At 36.8% G+C, this 16,234-nt stretch overlaps 1 protein-coding gene across 3 annotated transcripts in view; it reads left to right on the top strand.

Annotated features, from left to right (window-relative positions):
• The window catches only part of LOC101901673 (cartilage oligomeric matrix protein), a 72,714-nt gene that overhangs the window by 28,079 nt on the left and 28,401 nt on the right, over window positions 1–16,234 (top strand). For all 3 annotated transcript variants that reach the window (XM_005177372.4, XM_011298204.3, XM_005177373.4), the window contains exons 3-9: window positions 2,213–2,531; window positions 2,890–2,956; window positions 3,216–3,531; window positions 5,981–6,110; window positions 6,293–6,430; window positions 9,957–10,142; window positions 14,714–14,831. In XM_005177372.4, the coding sequence (XP_005177429.1) occupies window positions 2,456–2,531; window positions 2,890–2,956; window positions 3,216–3,531; window positions 5,981–6,110; window positions 6,293–6,430; window positions 9,957–10,142; window positions 14,714–14,831 (1,031 nt within the window). In that variant the 5' untranslated portion in view covers window positions 2,213–2,455. The remainder of the gene's footprint in view (window positions 1–2,212; window positions 2,532–2,889; window positions 2,957–3,215; window positions 3,532–5,980; window positions 6,111–6,292; window positions 6,431–9,956; window positions 10,143–14,713; window positions 14,832–16,234) is intronic.

Below are 16,234 nucleotides of genomic sequence, written 5' to 3'. Positions count from 1 at the left end.
CAGATACCAACATTTATCTGAATTTATAATTTCAGAATTTTATCTCTACCCCTTTATCCAAAACCAAATTTAGTACCATTTAGAACTTTTCATGTAATTATAGTACGTATTTCCAAATCCATTTCTATATCTTAGTTCCTAATTTCAACAATCACCTTAATTTGAAATTTCAGATCTATCCCTCGCCCAATACCAATTTTTTTTAACCTTTAGTACTTTTTGAACAATTATAGTATGCATTTGCAAAATCATCACCAGATACCAACAGAGACCTCAATATAAAATTCCGGGATTCATCCATAGTACTTTTCGTATAATTTTAGTACTCCTTCATTCCCAATCTCAATCAAAATGTTTCCTATCTCAATACTAAACACCAACAGTTCTCGCATAATAACATTTCACGGTTTCAGCTGTATCCTTAACCCATTACCAAATTTAGTACCATTTAGTACTTTTCATAGAAAATTTAGTACTATGTAGTACTTTTCAACACACTTCCAAAACCACCTCATAATGTCAAGGCTAGACATGAACAGCGACCCTAATACATGATTTCGAAATGCAAGCACTATCTTTTCACCCAATACCAAATTGTACCAAATATAGTACAATTTAGTACTTTTCGTACATTTGTAGTACATTTTTCCGAAACCACCTGTATATCACAAACCTTCAACCAACAGGGACCCCAATACAACATTTCAAAATTTCAGCTTCATTCATTTACCCTAAACCAAATTGTTCCAAATGTAGTACTATTTAGTACAGTTTGCACACTTAGCACATATTTCCCAGACCACCTTCATATATCAAACTTCCTTTTAAACCTTGAGTCTCATACCAAATTTGAAGTTTTTAACTCTATCCGTTCACATAATACCAAATGGTACCATTTCAGAAGTTTAGTACAATTTTAGAATTTTTTTGTAACCTTAAAGTTCGAATTTCCAAAAACTCTATTCTGCACTTCATCTGTGACTCTCGATTCGGAATTTGGTTCGAATTTCCAAAAACCCTTCCCTTCAGTCCATCAGTGACTCTCATTTTGGAATTCTAGCTCATTCTGTTTGTCGAATACAAATTATTAAATGTTTAGTGCATTTTAGTACTTTTCGTACCCTTTTAGTACGTACTTCAAAAAACCCAGTTTTATCCCACGCCTACGCACCAAGACTTATCCTCGTGCAATTTTAAGATTCGAGCAGGGGAAAAAAATCGAGAATACTCTATTTCGCAATGCTTAAACTATATCCTGCACTCCATCAGTAACTCTCATTTCAGAATTCCAGCATTTTAAGTACATTTGAGTACTTTTCGTACCCTTTTAGTACGAATTTCCAAAAGCCCAGTTTTACCCAACGCTTACGCACCAAGACTTATCCTCGTTCAAAATGTTAAGATTCGAGCTAGGTTAAAACGTGGTATACTCTGTTTCTCTACGCCCTCATATTCGAGGTAGAGTAAAATTGGCTCGAAATCGAACGGATTACACTCTTGATGAGCACTCTTTTAGTATTTGTCATACCGTTAGTTTGTTTGTAAGTACGTGCAGTATCTCAACAAACAGCTGAAGCAGTTCGACAAGAAGTTTACACTCCTTTGTTGTTGTTGTGGAGCACTCGCAAGTACTCCTCTTTGGCAAATAAGAGTGGAAGCTCGAAGTTGAGTAAGAGTTTACTCTTATTCGAATGAACAATATAATTTTTGCTAATTGGTGTGTTCATTTGAGTGTAGTAGTGGACATACTCGGTTTTGAGTGAATTTTACTCCCATTCGAAAACCGAACAAAGAATACTCGCTCTCATACAAGTGACAGAGAAATAGAATGTGGTTAATGTCTTTTTTTTCTACTCCCAGATGTACTCCCGCTAAAATTTGAATATAGAGTAAAAATTGACAGAGAATTTGTAATACCCATTTTATAAAATAATATCCATCCATGGGTAATTTAGGTTTAAATTATTTCGTAAATTCAAGCCGAGAATGGCAAATAAAGGGATTCTCTCCAGTTGAGAAAAAAAGTTTGCGGTTAAAGCCTCTTGAGAGCATATTTCTTACTACAAAACAATTCCACCCCCTCCATTTCCCATCTCAAATCAATCCATCTATAATTGTTAAATAAATATAATTGAAATGTTCCATAAACACAAACAATGTTTTATTTATTTATTTATATTTCCTTCTTCTTCTTCAATGGGTTTCTTTGCAGTTTTCGACGAGTGGATTATGTGGTGGCGGCCAATAACAAAAACCACAACAATAACAATAACAACAACAACAAAATTATAAGCAGTTACGATTTATTTGCCATTGACAGACGACGAACGACGTTTAGTGCGGAATTCTGTCTTTTGGCCCAAAACAGCCGGTAAAATCGAGTGCCCTCGGAGACACCATCAAGAAGAAAAAAAGAGCAAGAAAAAATAACAACAATTCCATACGAATAATCATTATGAATTGGTTATGTTTTGGCATATTAACGGCTCTGCTATGCCTCAGCCAAGTGGCGTCACTGTCTTTGGATCCAGGTAAGTCAAAGACCGCGAAACAAATGAAGAAACCCAGCACGACACGAGCTCCATGTAAGCCAGGGTACTTGAGAATATCAACACGGCGCACCGCAAAAAAAAGTGAAAACAACACTTCGAACTCATTCTGGCACCAAAAGTCCCACATCTGTCTGACGACTGGATGGAGTGCGTCCGTGTGTGTGTTTGTGTGAAAAATATTGCTTAACTTATTATTGGAGTACAATTCGATTACATGAAAGATAACAGTGCCATTTAAATATTTATTTCCTTTGTTTTAAGGTTTCGGCGTTGTTGTTGAAAGATCAACAAATTTAACCTCTCCCTTTTTAACATTTTTTTGTTTTTTTTATTTTAGTGGCCTCAGCCGAACTGGAGCAGCACATCAAAAAGGGTGACTGTGTTATATCCATGCGTCACATAAGGTTTGTAATCCTTTTTTTTTTTTTGTTTTTCAAAATAACAGCATTTATTCGCAATTTATTTGCCAAACAAGACTCAAGGGACAGGTTCTAGAGGTCACATTAAATGGGTGGAGTTTTCGCCACTTAACACTCAATTATGAGCTTTTCGAATTGGTTTGTGAAAATATGACCAGAATTCCATAAGTGGAATAAAATAAAACTTTTCCCTGAGTATTTCGACGGTATTCCATAAATTTATTATTTCCCTTTCTCCCCATAGGCCACGACGCAAACTACATATCCCCATTGAGGCCCTGTTCATGATCGATTTTCCCACGCTCAAACATAAAATGTCATTTTTCTTGGATCGAAAACAGCAACGTGTAACTCTAGACATTAGCGCTGGCGGTTCCATGGATTCATTGCATTTCGAAATCCCTCAGATAAATGAGACCAGCACCATTCGTTCGTTGGCCCTGCATTTTCATAAGAATCGTATCGCACTGCTGGTCGATTGCAAAGAGACTTCGGCTCACGATATCGAAATGAATCTCACGAAGTTATATACTCAAATGGATGACCCGATGGTGAAATTGGTAAGTTGGTGTTAATATTTTGTTTTTCATTAAGGGTATACACTCTATAGAACCCTCCCTCTTATTTAAGAGAGGTGATTTGAGGACTACTTATGAGACATTCTCCTAGATAATGTCTGAGAGGTCATTTTAAAACTATTACTTTTTCTGTCAATATTACTCATTTCCTATTATTTGAGGACCTTCAAGATATATTGGCTAAGAAAGTACATTTAACTGGTCCTTTATAGGTAGAGGACTTTTGAAAAGCCTTCGCTCTATAAAAGAAGTTTAATAATCTTCCTGTGTTTAGAATATTATTTAAAAGGTTCTCTGAAGATTTTCTGTAAATTAACGACTATCTTATATCTATAGGGATTCTTCGAAAGGACTTTTGTTCAAGAAGACCTTTTGAAAGACCTTCCGTTTTTCGGAAATCTTCTTTTAAAAATGTTCCAGTATATGGACCGCTTTTAAAGATACTTTGCTTATTTAACCCCTTCTTCTCCTTTAAAGGGTGTATTGTCTTTAGGAGACCTCTTAGGAGAATGCCATCTAAAAAAAGTTTTTAATGGTATTGTGGCTATAGAATAATTTGAAGAGGCCTTCAGACGTTATTCTGTTTATAAATGACTGTTTAAGAATCTCAAAAAGTTGTTGGCCTGTAGAAGACCATTTCCGGTACCTTAAAGGTTTTTTAAGAATATTCCCTTTTTTAGGGCCCTCAAGGAAAATTTCCTATTTTAGGACTCTCAGGGAAGACCTTTTGGAGGTCTTGAGTTTAAAGTAGACCTTTAAAGGCCTTCTATCTGCAAAAAGTTTTGTGGCTATAGAATAATTTGTAGAGGCCTTCGGACGTTATTCTGTTTATAAATGACTGTTTAAGAATCTCAAGGATTGTCGGCCTGTAGAAGACCATTTCCGGTACCTTAAAGACCTTTTAGGAATATTCCCTTTTTTAGGACTCTCAACGAAAATTTTCTATTTTTGGACTCTCAGGGAAGACCTTTCGGAGATCTTGAGTTTAAAGGGCCTTCTGTCTGTAAAAGGCTTTGTGGCTAGAGAATACTTTGAAGGCTAGATAATACTTCGAAGAAGGTATTCTGTCTGTTTAAGGATCTTCTAGCTTATAAGGATCTTCTATTTGGAGGGTATATTAGCTTTATCATTCCGTTTCTAACTTCTCGAAATCTTGCTGATAGACCCTTCAAGGTATATATATTCTGTATCAGGACGATTTAGTGATGTCCGTCTGTCTATCTGTCCGTCTGTCGTAATCACGCAACCTTTCGAAAGAATTGAGATAGAAGGCAAACATTTTGCATACATGCATAGTTTATCAGTAGGCAGGTTAAGTTCGTAAATGTCGGTCCCCGTTTTCGTATAGCCCCCATATAACTGTACCTCCTGATATTCAGTATTTTCATGACTGTAGCGACATTATTTACCGGAATTATTTCAAATTTCGTATTTTAAGTTCGTAATGGGTACTACAGCCTATGACAGGAGTTTTTGTATGCAGGTCCACCTCTTCGTATAGCCCCCATATGACGATACCTTCTGTCATAGGGTACTACAGCCTATGACAGGAGTTTTTGTATGCGGGTCCACCTCTTCCTATAGCCCCCATATGACGATACCTTCCGATATTCTGTATTTTGATGATTTCAAAACATTATTCACCGGAATCGTATCAAATTTCTCTCAAATCTCGTTTAAGAACCCCTTAAAAAGTCATTCCGCCCTGTAAATGCATTCAGAACTGTCAGTTTAGAGAACATCTGCCTTTGGACCTTTCAAAAGATTCTATTAAAAAAATATAAGTAGGGGTATTTGTAGAAATCATTTCGTGGGTCATTTTCTTTAGAGGGTCTCCTATCGGTAGAAATCCTTGTAAAGGAGTTTTGTCTATAGAACATCTTTTGAGGCATTCTCAGATTTCACTTGGGAGTGAAACTTTCATGCGAGCAGGATTGTTCCAAGAGTGGGAGTATTTTTACGGAGTCTACCTTTTTGTTTTGTGTGGCAGAGCTCGCGAGTCAATCCTGTTTGAAATGTTCGAGTGGGGAAGGGGGCGGGGGGTGTGATCGTGTACAAAAAAATACGCATGCATAGAAATACAACAACGGCATTAAAAAAATCTAAGAGAGTGCCCGGCAATAGTAAAATCTGCTCGTTTTTGGATTAATTTTGCTCCCAATCCAAAATGAACAAATCATGCTCGTCCTTCGAGCAAAACCGAAAAATACTTCCAGGAGGTCTGACTAGATGGTCTTTGGAGATCTTCTGTTTCAAGAAGACCATTGAACATTTTCTTTTAGAGAACCCCTTAAAATGTATTCTGAGTAAAAATATATTTTAGAATTGTTCATAATTTTTATGGACATATAAAAAATCCTATTAAATAACTTCTCCTCCATTTCTGAACCTTTCTGTTAATTTTTGTTTTTTTATTTCTCCCTGTTTTTAGTTCCGCGAACGTAAATATCCTTTGCATTTTGATGGCAATGTGGATGGAGCTTTACAACGTGCAAATTGTCAAAAGGGTATGACCCGACGTGGAAATCGTCGCATGTTGAAGAATAAAATTTCGGAAAGAGGTAAGGCCGATAGTTGTAGCGTTTTCTATATAATTGGTTGATTATAATTTTGAATTTTAGTAAAATGTTTGAAAATAAAGAACTAAAAAAAGTAATTCATAATTGAATTAATATATTAACCCCATTATCGACAAGACTATTAAAACTTTGAATTGTTTTCTCTTTTTCTTCCCTTTTTCCAGAGAAGAACAAGAAACGTGATGTTCGCAATTGGTACAATCAAGAGCCGGGCACCAGTGTAGACCATTATCGCCAGCAGGAGATTCCCTTGGACATGGATCGTCGCGGTGATATTCCCATAATGAGCGGTGATTGTGAAGGTATGTAACTTGTAGCCATTAAAAAAAAGCACATCAACCCTTCCCATTTTTACACAAAAATAAAACCTAATCAAGGCGATTCAAAAACCCGTGGTGACATATTTTTTTCTTCGTCGTCGTTCTCAAAATACCTCATAAAACGCACGAATATATGGCCATCTGAGAAAAAAAAGAAATAAGTGAGGTGCACAGAAAAAGGACAGACACCAAATGGCAATGTCACCAAACGACGATGAAGCCAAGTGGTGTGTCGGCCGGAGTGAGTTTGTTCGTGCGTGCGTGTGATGTATGGCTTAAATGGAAATGAATCAGCTTAAAATGTACTTAAAGATTAGCTTTGCAATCAGCAGCAGCAGCAACAAAAACAACAACAACACCACAAACGACAACAAACATCAGCATCACATCAACATTATCATCATCATCACCGTTGAGCTTTGAGCGCCGTCATCTGTGGCGCAGCCATATCCACGACCACACGGCAATAACCATATCCATAACAGCCACTAAACAATAATCAGCAATAACGAGTGCTGCAAAACCAATCCCCAGCAAAAAAAAAAAAAAAAAAAAAAAAACACCAAATCGTAGTGTGGCGTGGTAAATATTTTGTTTCAGGAGTGTAGAAAACGCGTTATTTGTTGAAGATTATTGTAAACATTAGCGGGGGTCGTAGAAAAGTATTTTCGGTTAAGAATGATAATCGGGAATTCTGGTGAATGGTCGTCAGGGACCACGATGATGACGTTCCGCTTGTAGACGATTTGCAGATTATCATAAACTTTGATAAATAGATGTCGGGTGTCCGAGAAATACGATAATATTCTTCGGGTTGTAACGATTGGGAGATAATGGGGAATTCTGGTGAACCTTCGTCGAAGATCATATGATGGGGTTACAGATGATCCGGGGAGTTGTAGACGATTTGCAGATAATCAGGAACTTTGATAAATAGATGCCGGGGGTCCGGGAATTAAGATAATAATCTTCGGGCTATAGCGATTGGACGATAATCGGAAATTCTGGTGAACATCCGTCGAGGATCACGTCCTCGAGTTACGGATGATCCCTGGATAATCGGAGATTCGGGTGAAAAGTTGTCGGGGACCACAATGATGACATTCGGGTTGTAGACGATTTGAAGATAATCGAGAACTATGATAAATAGTTTCCGATGTCCGGGGATGACGATGATGATCTTTGGATGTAGACGTGATGAAATGGTCTCTGTTCGAGTTATAGATGCCGCTATTCGGGTTATAGAAGATTTTGTTGTTCGTGTTGTAATCCGGAACTCTGATAAATGGCATTCCGCTCACAGATGTTCCACGATGATGATGCTCGGGTTGAAGATGGTGCAAGGGGTTATAATCGGGCGAAAAGCCTTCGGCTCAAAGGTGTTCAGGTCGTGTACGAGGAGTAGATGATAGCTAACTCGTATCGGTGCTCGATGGTTAGTTAGTCAGGATATGCTATTGTTTACGACTACCTCTATGTTACTACTCTTGATTTCGGTTGAGACAGCGAGCACGAAGCTTCTGTTGGGTATAGCGAGTTCGAAGCCAAAAAAATATGTTCCCAGCTATCAGTTCCTCTTAGTCAGAGGACAGTAAATGATTTTCCATTATGATTCGGAGTTAATAATGGAAAATCATCTTTGGAAAATCAAATTGAAAAAAACCATTAACAAATGTGGCTTAAATTGTCCAAATATGAAATATCCGGAGGCTCTGTCGAACCCTTGTTTGTACGAAACCATGGACCAATAATATACAAAATCGTGGATCGACATGGCCCATTTTCAAAGAAACCAGTAAAAAGCAGCAAAACCCTCTAACATTTAGAAGAAACTTGTTAAATTAAAAAAAAAAATCCCTTGCAAATTCGGCTAAAATTAAAAAAAAAATCCGTCCGAATACCTGGTGTTACAGTTGTATGAGGCTATACGAAAAGGTGAAACTCTACACCCAATTAAATGGGAAGGTGGTGCCAAAAATTGAGATAATTCTGTGGAAAATAGAATAGCAGAATTCATCAAATTAACGAATATTAGGAGCTACCGTTATATGGGGGCTATTCTAAGTCGTGAAAATTTTCTATCAAAGGAGGTAGTTTCCATTACGAACTTTAAATACCAAATTTGAAAGAATTCTGGTGAAAATGTGGGCTGAGGACATGCAAATACAACAACGGTATGAGAAAATTAAAAGATTATTTGGCAAGAGAATCTGCTCGTTTTGGAGCGAATTGGACCACCATTCTAAAACTTGCAAATGAAGCTCCCTCTTATTTGAGCGTAATCGAAAAATAGATTATACTCCATTTTTTTTCTTCTACAGACAGGAGTGCTCCAGCTCTCTCGTTCGAGAATTTCGTAGGTCTGTTTTCCTGTGGGGTCTAAAATGCAAATTTTAAGAAATTACAAAGAAAATGAAAAGTTTAGTATATCCTTCATGGTATGACATAGGATTTAAAAATTGCGATCTTTAGCATATTTGATAAAGTCCCTAAACATAGAATTTCCATATTTTAAAGGTTTCATAGACAGTTTTCAATCACGTTGGCGGTAGTTTGATTCTCGTTGGAAACTTTTAAATAAAATGTCCTAACCTAACATTTTCCACTCGAGGTGGCTGTAATTTGATAGGAAGAACACGTGAAGGTCCAAAGCACATCGTCCAAGTGATGACCAGCAATTTGCTATTTTTTTGTTTCATTATAAACGGAGAAATAGTTTTTGGGATTTTAAATTCAACCAAATTGTCTGCAATATATGTTTTCCCATGGCGAAGGGTATGGAATTTTCTCTACAACACTTGTGATTGTTTGATTTATATTCGGGGATCCACCTTAATATACAAGACTACAAAACTATGTAATACATGACCCTAATCTTAACAGATTATTTCTTACACTTTTACTCTCATTCCTACTTGAAATGCATACTCTCTTTTATCTATGACTGAGAACATCTCAAGTCGCTTATCTCTTTCAATTGTTTGCAAGGAAATTTGTTCTCCTAGTCTGGGGTTGTTTAAATAATGTTACACAGTGTTCATACATGTCTCCATTTGTGGGTAGATAGACAGGTAGGTAGCTTGCTACTTGCTACCAACAATAATAAACAAGGCTATTTACTATTGGTGACAGTATTTGTTGATTTGCAGTTGTTATTCCTCGCTTAGAATGCAACTCAAACTACTGCTCTGAGGGAACCATTTTTCATATGTCGTTGGTGTTGACGTTGTTCTTGTTGTTGCTGCTGCTGCTGATACTTTGTCAAATGTCAGCGAGGGATTGAATACAACATAATGGCGAGTTTTATTTTACCACACATAATCCCAGCCAATTCAAAACTCAGCCATTTGGTTGGATATTCAAGCAGATTTAACTTGCCTTTACTATTCCTAGTGGCAACACACATCTAAGTAGTATGTTCTCATGTACATATGTGTGTATATGCGCATGTTTTCCTTTTTTTAAAAAAATATTATTTTTTTTTATTTTGCTTTTCTTTTTGGTACAGACGCCCTCGCAAAATCCCTAAGCGATTTAATGGCTTTGGTAAAACTGCTACGTGAAGATATCGCCCACCAGCGCCAAGAAATTGCCTATCTGCGCATGCTGTTGGAGAATTGTGCCGGCTGCAAGGAAACCAAAGGTGACAATGATATACAGCCAACATGTCGTACCTCAAATCCTTGCTATCCAGGTGAGTAAATAATAAAAATGTAACCCCTTTAAATGAATGGTGACGTTTCTATGAAATTTATTGGAAAAGAATTGAGATATAAGATATAGGGAAATTTGTTGAAATTTATTGTGGACCAGAAATGGAGGGAATTGAGGGTAATAATTTCTAAAGAGTTTTGGTAGAGCAATTCTCTAATTAAATTTTATGCGAGAATTAAAAAAAATAAGTCATACCTCCTAGCGAGTTTCACTCTTCTCCAATTCGAACGGCGGCAATCCTAAGAGTGGAAAAATCATTTTCCGCTTGATTTTGCTCTTAGAGAAAACTATTATTCTATTTCGTGTACTTCGACTCCCACATTTATTTTTCAAACAGAAGTAATTCACATTTATACTGTAGAAATTTGAGTTTGAAATTTTCTCCGATATCATAGAGGAAAAATCTGTTATCGTAGTAAAAACTTTAACATTCCGGCAGTTCTGGAACAGACCACATGACAGCTACCATCAAAAAAAAAGCTAAGTTTGACCAAAAAAAGAAAAGAAGAAAAAAACAAGTAAAAAAGCAGCTAAGTTCCACCGGGCCGAACTTCTTATATCCTCCACCATTCGGAAAGAACTTGAAAATTTTCAAAAAAAGAAAATCCGTCAAAAATACCGCTCAAATGAAAACCTTTATATGGGATTCGAAGACGCGGTGCTGGATAAGTAATTTTTTGTGATAAGCTGTAGTAACGATTCTGAATTTCAAATACGAAATTTGACACAATTCCAGTGAATAATGTAGCTACTCTCATCAAAATACCGAATATAGGAAGGTACCGTTGTATGGGGGGCTATACTAAGACGTGGACCTGCATAGACAATTTTCCGTCATAGGTTGTAGTACCCACTGCGAACTTCAAATACGAAATTTGACGCAATTCCGTTGAATAATGTCACGAAAATTCTGGAAATACCTAATACCACGGGGTAGCGTTTTATGGGTGCTACACTAAAAGATGTGGTTAAAATCATCAAAATACCGAAAATTCGGGGGGCACCATTATATGGGGGCTGTACAATACCGTGGACCTATATATAAAATTCTCTTTCAGGGTGAAAATATTCACAGAGAACTCTTTTTGTAGAATTTCAGACGATGCCATTGAAAAATGTGACTAAAATCATCAAAACACCGATTTTCGGGAAGTGCAGTTAAATGGGGGATATACGGTATCGTGGACCTAATTATCTTTCAGGGGTAAAATATTCATAAAAAACTTCTTGTGTAGAATTTCAGACAATTCCATTGAAAAATGCGTCTAAAATCATCGAAATACCGAATGTCGGGAGGCACATAGGGTAAAGTACTCAGAAGGAATTCCTTGTGTGGATTTTCCGATTATTCCATTGAAAAATGTGGCTAAAATCTTCAAAATACCGCATATCGGCGGCATCATTGTATGGGGGCTATACGATATCGTGGATAAAAAAAAAAATCTCTTTCAGGAAGTAAAGTGCTCACAGAGAACGTCTTGTGTAGAATTTCAGACAATCCCATTGAAAAATGTGACTTAAATCATCAAAATACCCTATGCCCGGAGGTATAGTTACATGGGTGATATAGGATATCGTGGACCGATATATTCCATCTTCGAACTTGACCTGCCTGTAGACAAAAGACAGATCGGTGCAAAATTTTAGCTTCCTATCTTTATTCGTTTTCACTCTAACGTGATTACAATAAAGGGACGGACAGGGCTAAATCGTCTCAGAATTTTACGCTGATCAAGAATATATCGTTGGGTTTAAAATTATTATTTCGATGAGTTGCAAACAAATGATTAACTTAATATTCCCTCCATACTATGTATGGTGGAGGGTATACAAAGGGGAGAGTACACCTCTCGTAAAAGTCATGCCATTTCAGTACTCCAGCTCGCGAGTATTTTTCACTCGAGAGTAAAGTCAAGCAAACCTGAGCTCTGATAAAAAATACATATCTTTATAGAAAGAAAATCCCTCTCGATTCTACTCATTTCCTACCTCTAAAAAGGCGTCTCATTTAAGATTTAAGATATATAAACACTTCGGCTATCCAAGGGTTAACAATTGTCCCTTATTTGAAGCAAAAACATAAAATTACAATAATTTATTTATTTTCTTTTCAATTTCAAAATCACAGCCAAATTTCAGTTCTTACTCAATACCGTTCCAATTTCGGCATAATTTATTTATGTCTTTTCCATTTTCTTGTAAGATATCCAAAAATCGAAATTGGCCAAAACAACAAGATATTTATTAATAAATTGCTAGTGACATTTGGCTTTTTTATTTGGAAATAGTTTTAGTTCTTTTTAATTTTTAAAATTTCCAAATTTTATTGCCGGTCTACACCAGCATAGATGTTGTTGTGGTATTGTTCGTTGGTCACCGCGACTGCACAAGGTGATGATTTATGCTTAGATTAATTTCGTGGGGCCCATTCGGTGTGTGTCTGTGTGAGGTTGGAGATCATCATGCATAATTAAAAGAAGATTTATGATCTACACTCCCAAAATGGATCATTATCGGCGATTATCTTGAAATTCGGTTTTTTGAGGACAGGGAGATAAACCCTCCTTGGAACAGTTATAAAAAACGTATTTCCAATAAAATAACGAAAAAAAGAAAATATGACTAATCTCCGTGAAGAGATTAACAATTTCGACCAGAAATTGTAATTAAAGAAAATTGTAAAATGTATCTCTAAAAAAAAAAAATAATAAAATATGAAAAGAACAATAATATGACAGATATTAATGGCAAAAATTCGTTGTTATTGTCATGGTTAATGTTTTTTTTTTTTTTTTTGGGACAAAGCGGCAACTTAGTCCAAAACCTTTATAATTAGTTTATAATCTTTCATAATCTCAAAAGTTGTATGATCGCTTTTTCAAGTACAACCGAATACTTTTGTGGAATACTTGGGCCAAATTCAGAACCCAATTCATGTTATTTTATGAGGTAAATGATTTTCAAAATTTTTGTCTTACCATTTCCGTGGACCGGTTCATGGTGGCGTCCAGCTTCCGTCCTTAGACCACGCTTAGGTATAACCCCCTTAGCTATAATTTGAGAACAAATGAGCGGTAATTTCTCGTATCGTGTACACAGACAGGCAATCGTTACAAACTGAATGGCAGATTTAATATACCCTTCATTGTATGACGAAGGATATAAAAGGCCATGTTTAATCCACTATATGATAAAGCTAACATATTGGACTCCGTCTAATTTTTGTTCATTGAAGGTCATTACCTATCATTTTCCTTTCGAGGTGGATGAAATTTAATAGGATAAACAAGTGAGTGCCTCAGCTACATCGTCCAACTGAAGAGCTCCAATTTGGTTTTGTATACCCTCCACCATACATAGTATGGAGGTTATACTAAGTTCGTCATTCCGTTTGTAACACATCGAAATATAAATTTTAGACAAAGTATGTATATATATTCTTGATCAGCGTTTAGTTCTAAGACGTTTTTGCCCTTTCCGTCCGTCCGTCTATCCCTCTGACCTGTCTGTTGTAATCACACTAGAGTCAAAACGAATAAAGATACGAAGCTAAAATGTTGCACAAATCAGTCTTTTGTGTACAGACATATCAAGTTCGAAGGTGGGCTATATCGGTCCACGATATCGTATAGCCCCCATATAACCGTACCCCTCGATATTCGGTATTTTGATGATTGTAGCCAAATTGTTCAATGAAATTGTCTGAAAATCCATAAAAGGAGTTCCTTCTGAGTACTTTACCCCTGGAAGTGTATTGGCTATATAGGTCCACGATATCGTATAACCCACATACAACGGTACCGCCCTCCCCCATATTCTATATTTTAACGATTTTAGAGGCATTATTCACCGGAGTTGCTTCAAATATTGCATTTAGAATTCGTAAGGGTACTACAGCCTATGACAAAAAGTTACGTATGCAGACCCACGTCTTCGTAGAGCCTCCATATAACGCTACCTCCCAGTATTTTGATGACTTTCTCTACACTATTCACCGGAGTTGTTTGAAATTTCGTATTGAAGTTCCTAAAAGGTACTACAGCCTGTGACAGAAAATTGTTTATGCAGTTGCTGGTCTTCGTATAGCCCAGATGTAGCATTATTCACCGGATTTTTTTAAGCTTCGTATTTGAATATTGTAATGGCTTATAACAAGCAGGTCCACGTCTTTGTATATACCCCAATATAACGGCTATATTCGGTATTTTTAAGATTTAAACAGAATTTTTAACGGAACATTTAAGGGCGCTTAGTTCTTTTAAGAGTTTTCAATTTTTAGGCATTTTAGGTTGCAGCTCAAGTTTTCAACAAAAGAGGCCCAATAGGATACCCGAATTATTTTTCTATGCCACACAAATAAGAGCGAGAGATGTCTTACTTGTTTCCGAGTGGAAGTAAGATTAGCTCGAAATAATTTTTTTTAATAAAAAAAACTCAGACCTAAAAAGCCCATTAATATAAAAAGGGTCGAAAAACTCAGTTCTGAGACAATTAATTTTTGCTGCATATTTTTGATTAAATTAAATTCTGTTTATTTGTTCTTTTTTTCAGGTGTTGAATGCTATGACAATCTGTCAGGGCCTAGATGCGGTCGTTGCCCCTTGGGTATGGTGGGAGATGGTAAAATCTGCAAGCCCGGCGTTACCTGTGCCGATCGTCCCTGTTACATGTAAGTACATGCTTTTTTTTTCATTCCCACATTTTAGTTTTATTTTGATTATCAGATTTTAAAAGAATCATAGGATTCTTTCAAAAATTTTTGAATTAAAAATTTATGAACAAAAGAATGTTTGAGTGCCCCTAAGGCCAAAAGAAGCCGCCTAGGATCTCAGCCTTTGTATTTGTGGTTAGGAGTTGATTTAATGTCTTTGCGGGGGTTTCCTTTGAATGGAAGAACCTTTTAATGAATAACCATTGTTTTGGCCAATTCTAAATGGCCCATAAATTCTTTAAAAGTCAAAATATTAACAAAAAGAAAGAAACTGGCGGCTGGCGGCCATAAAAAGAAATCGAATCTTGAAGAGTTGCCCCCACAATGTTGTTTTAGATAATGAAAGGACCAACAGGTGATGCGCGGCGATTGTTTGCCTGACATGACATTTGGGCCTCTTTAGTGAAAAGGGTGTGCGATCGTGCGTGTGTGCGTGTGTGCGTTTGTTTTTATGGGAAATCATGTCCCATTGTTGTTTTCTTAAGTGTTTTGATAATTTAATGGTCATTGAGGCTAATAAAATGTCTTTCAAGACGCCTTTACAAATCTTAAATCAATTTCAAAAATTTTGATAAGCAGCCAGGGAACATCGTCTGACCTGTGGAGCGGAACCTTTGTTTTTTTTTTGTGTTCTATTTTATGTAAATTGTATGGCTGGGCACTTGGCAGCAGTCATGGTCCACTTAAAACATATTTAACACAAGTTCTTGACACAGTTCAGGTTTCAGTTGTTGTTTTTGTTTCCAAAAATATAAATTATTTCTCTCCAAAGGGCTTCCCCCAGCGGTGTGGCACACATAAATATCTATTTTATTTCCCGATGGGAGTAGGTGGTGCAGGAGGAGGAGGAAAACTAAATATGTTGCAGTTGTGATTGGGGGTGGGGGGCAAAGAATTCGTGTTATGCAGGTCTTTAAATATTTTTGATGCGATAATGAAAGATGACATTAACGACATGCCGGTGATACAATAATAACATACCAGAATAGGGCAATCAGGCCATGAGAGAGTCAGTTGGCCGGCTAAAGAAAATCAAATGAACAGCGACACACACCATGGAGTCTCTTCCCATACCTTAACATGCCCAGCGATTATGTTGACAACTTGGGGTCGAGCAGCAGAATAAACAAAAGAACTCTTCACATCGTTCGGTTGGTTCACCCGTCCATCTGTCTGTCCGCCTTAACAGCATTCATTTCACATTTTATGCAAATCAATTCAATGTTAAGAGCTAAAAACCTCGACAAACAAAAAGATGCCCAACCATTTAGCTGATCAGTGGAAGACTGCAAACAAAGCCTACGAAAGGGCTGGTTGGATGTGGGCATAAGAGGTTGTAGGATGTTCCCTACAAGCCTAAA

Source organism: Musca domestica, unplaced genomic scaffold (assembly GCF_030504385.1).
Source record: "Musca domestica strain aabys unplaced genomic scaffold, Musca_domestica.polishedcontigs.V.1.1 32, whole genome shotgun sequence".
NCBI classification, from domain to species: domain Eukaryota; kingdom Metazoa; phylum Arthropoda; class Insecta; order Diptera; family Muscidae; genus Musca; species Musca domestica.
Note: the sequence above shows the minus strand (reverse complement) of the source record. Positions and strands in the feature narration are given on the sequence as shown.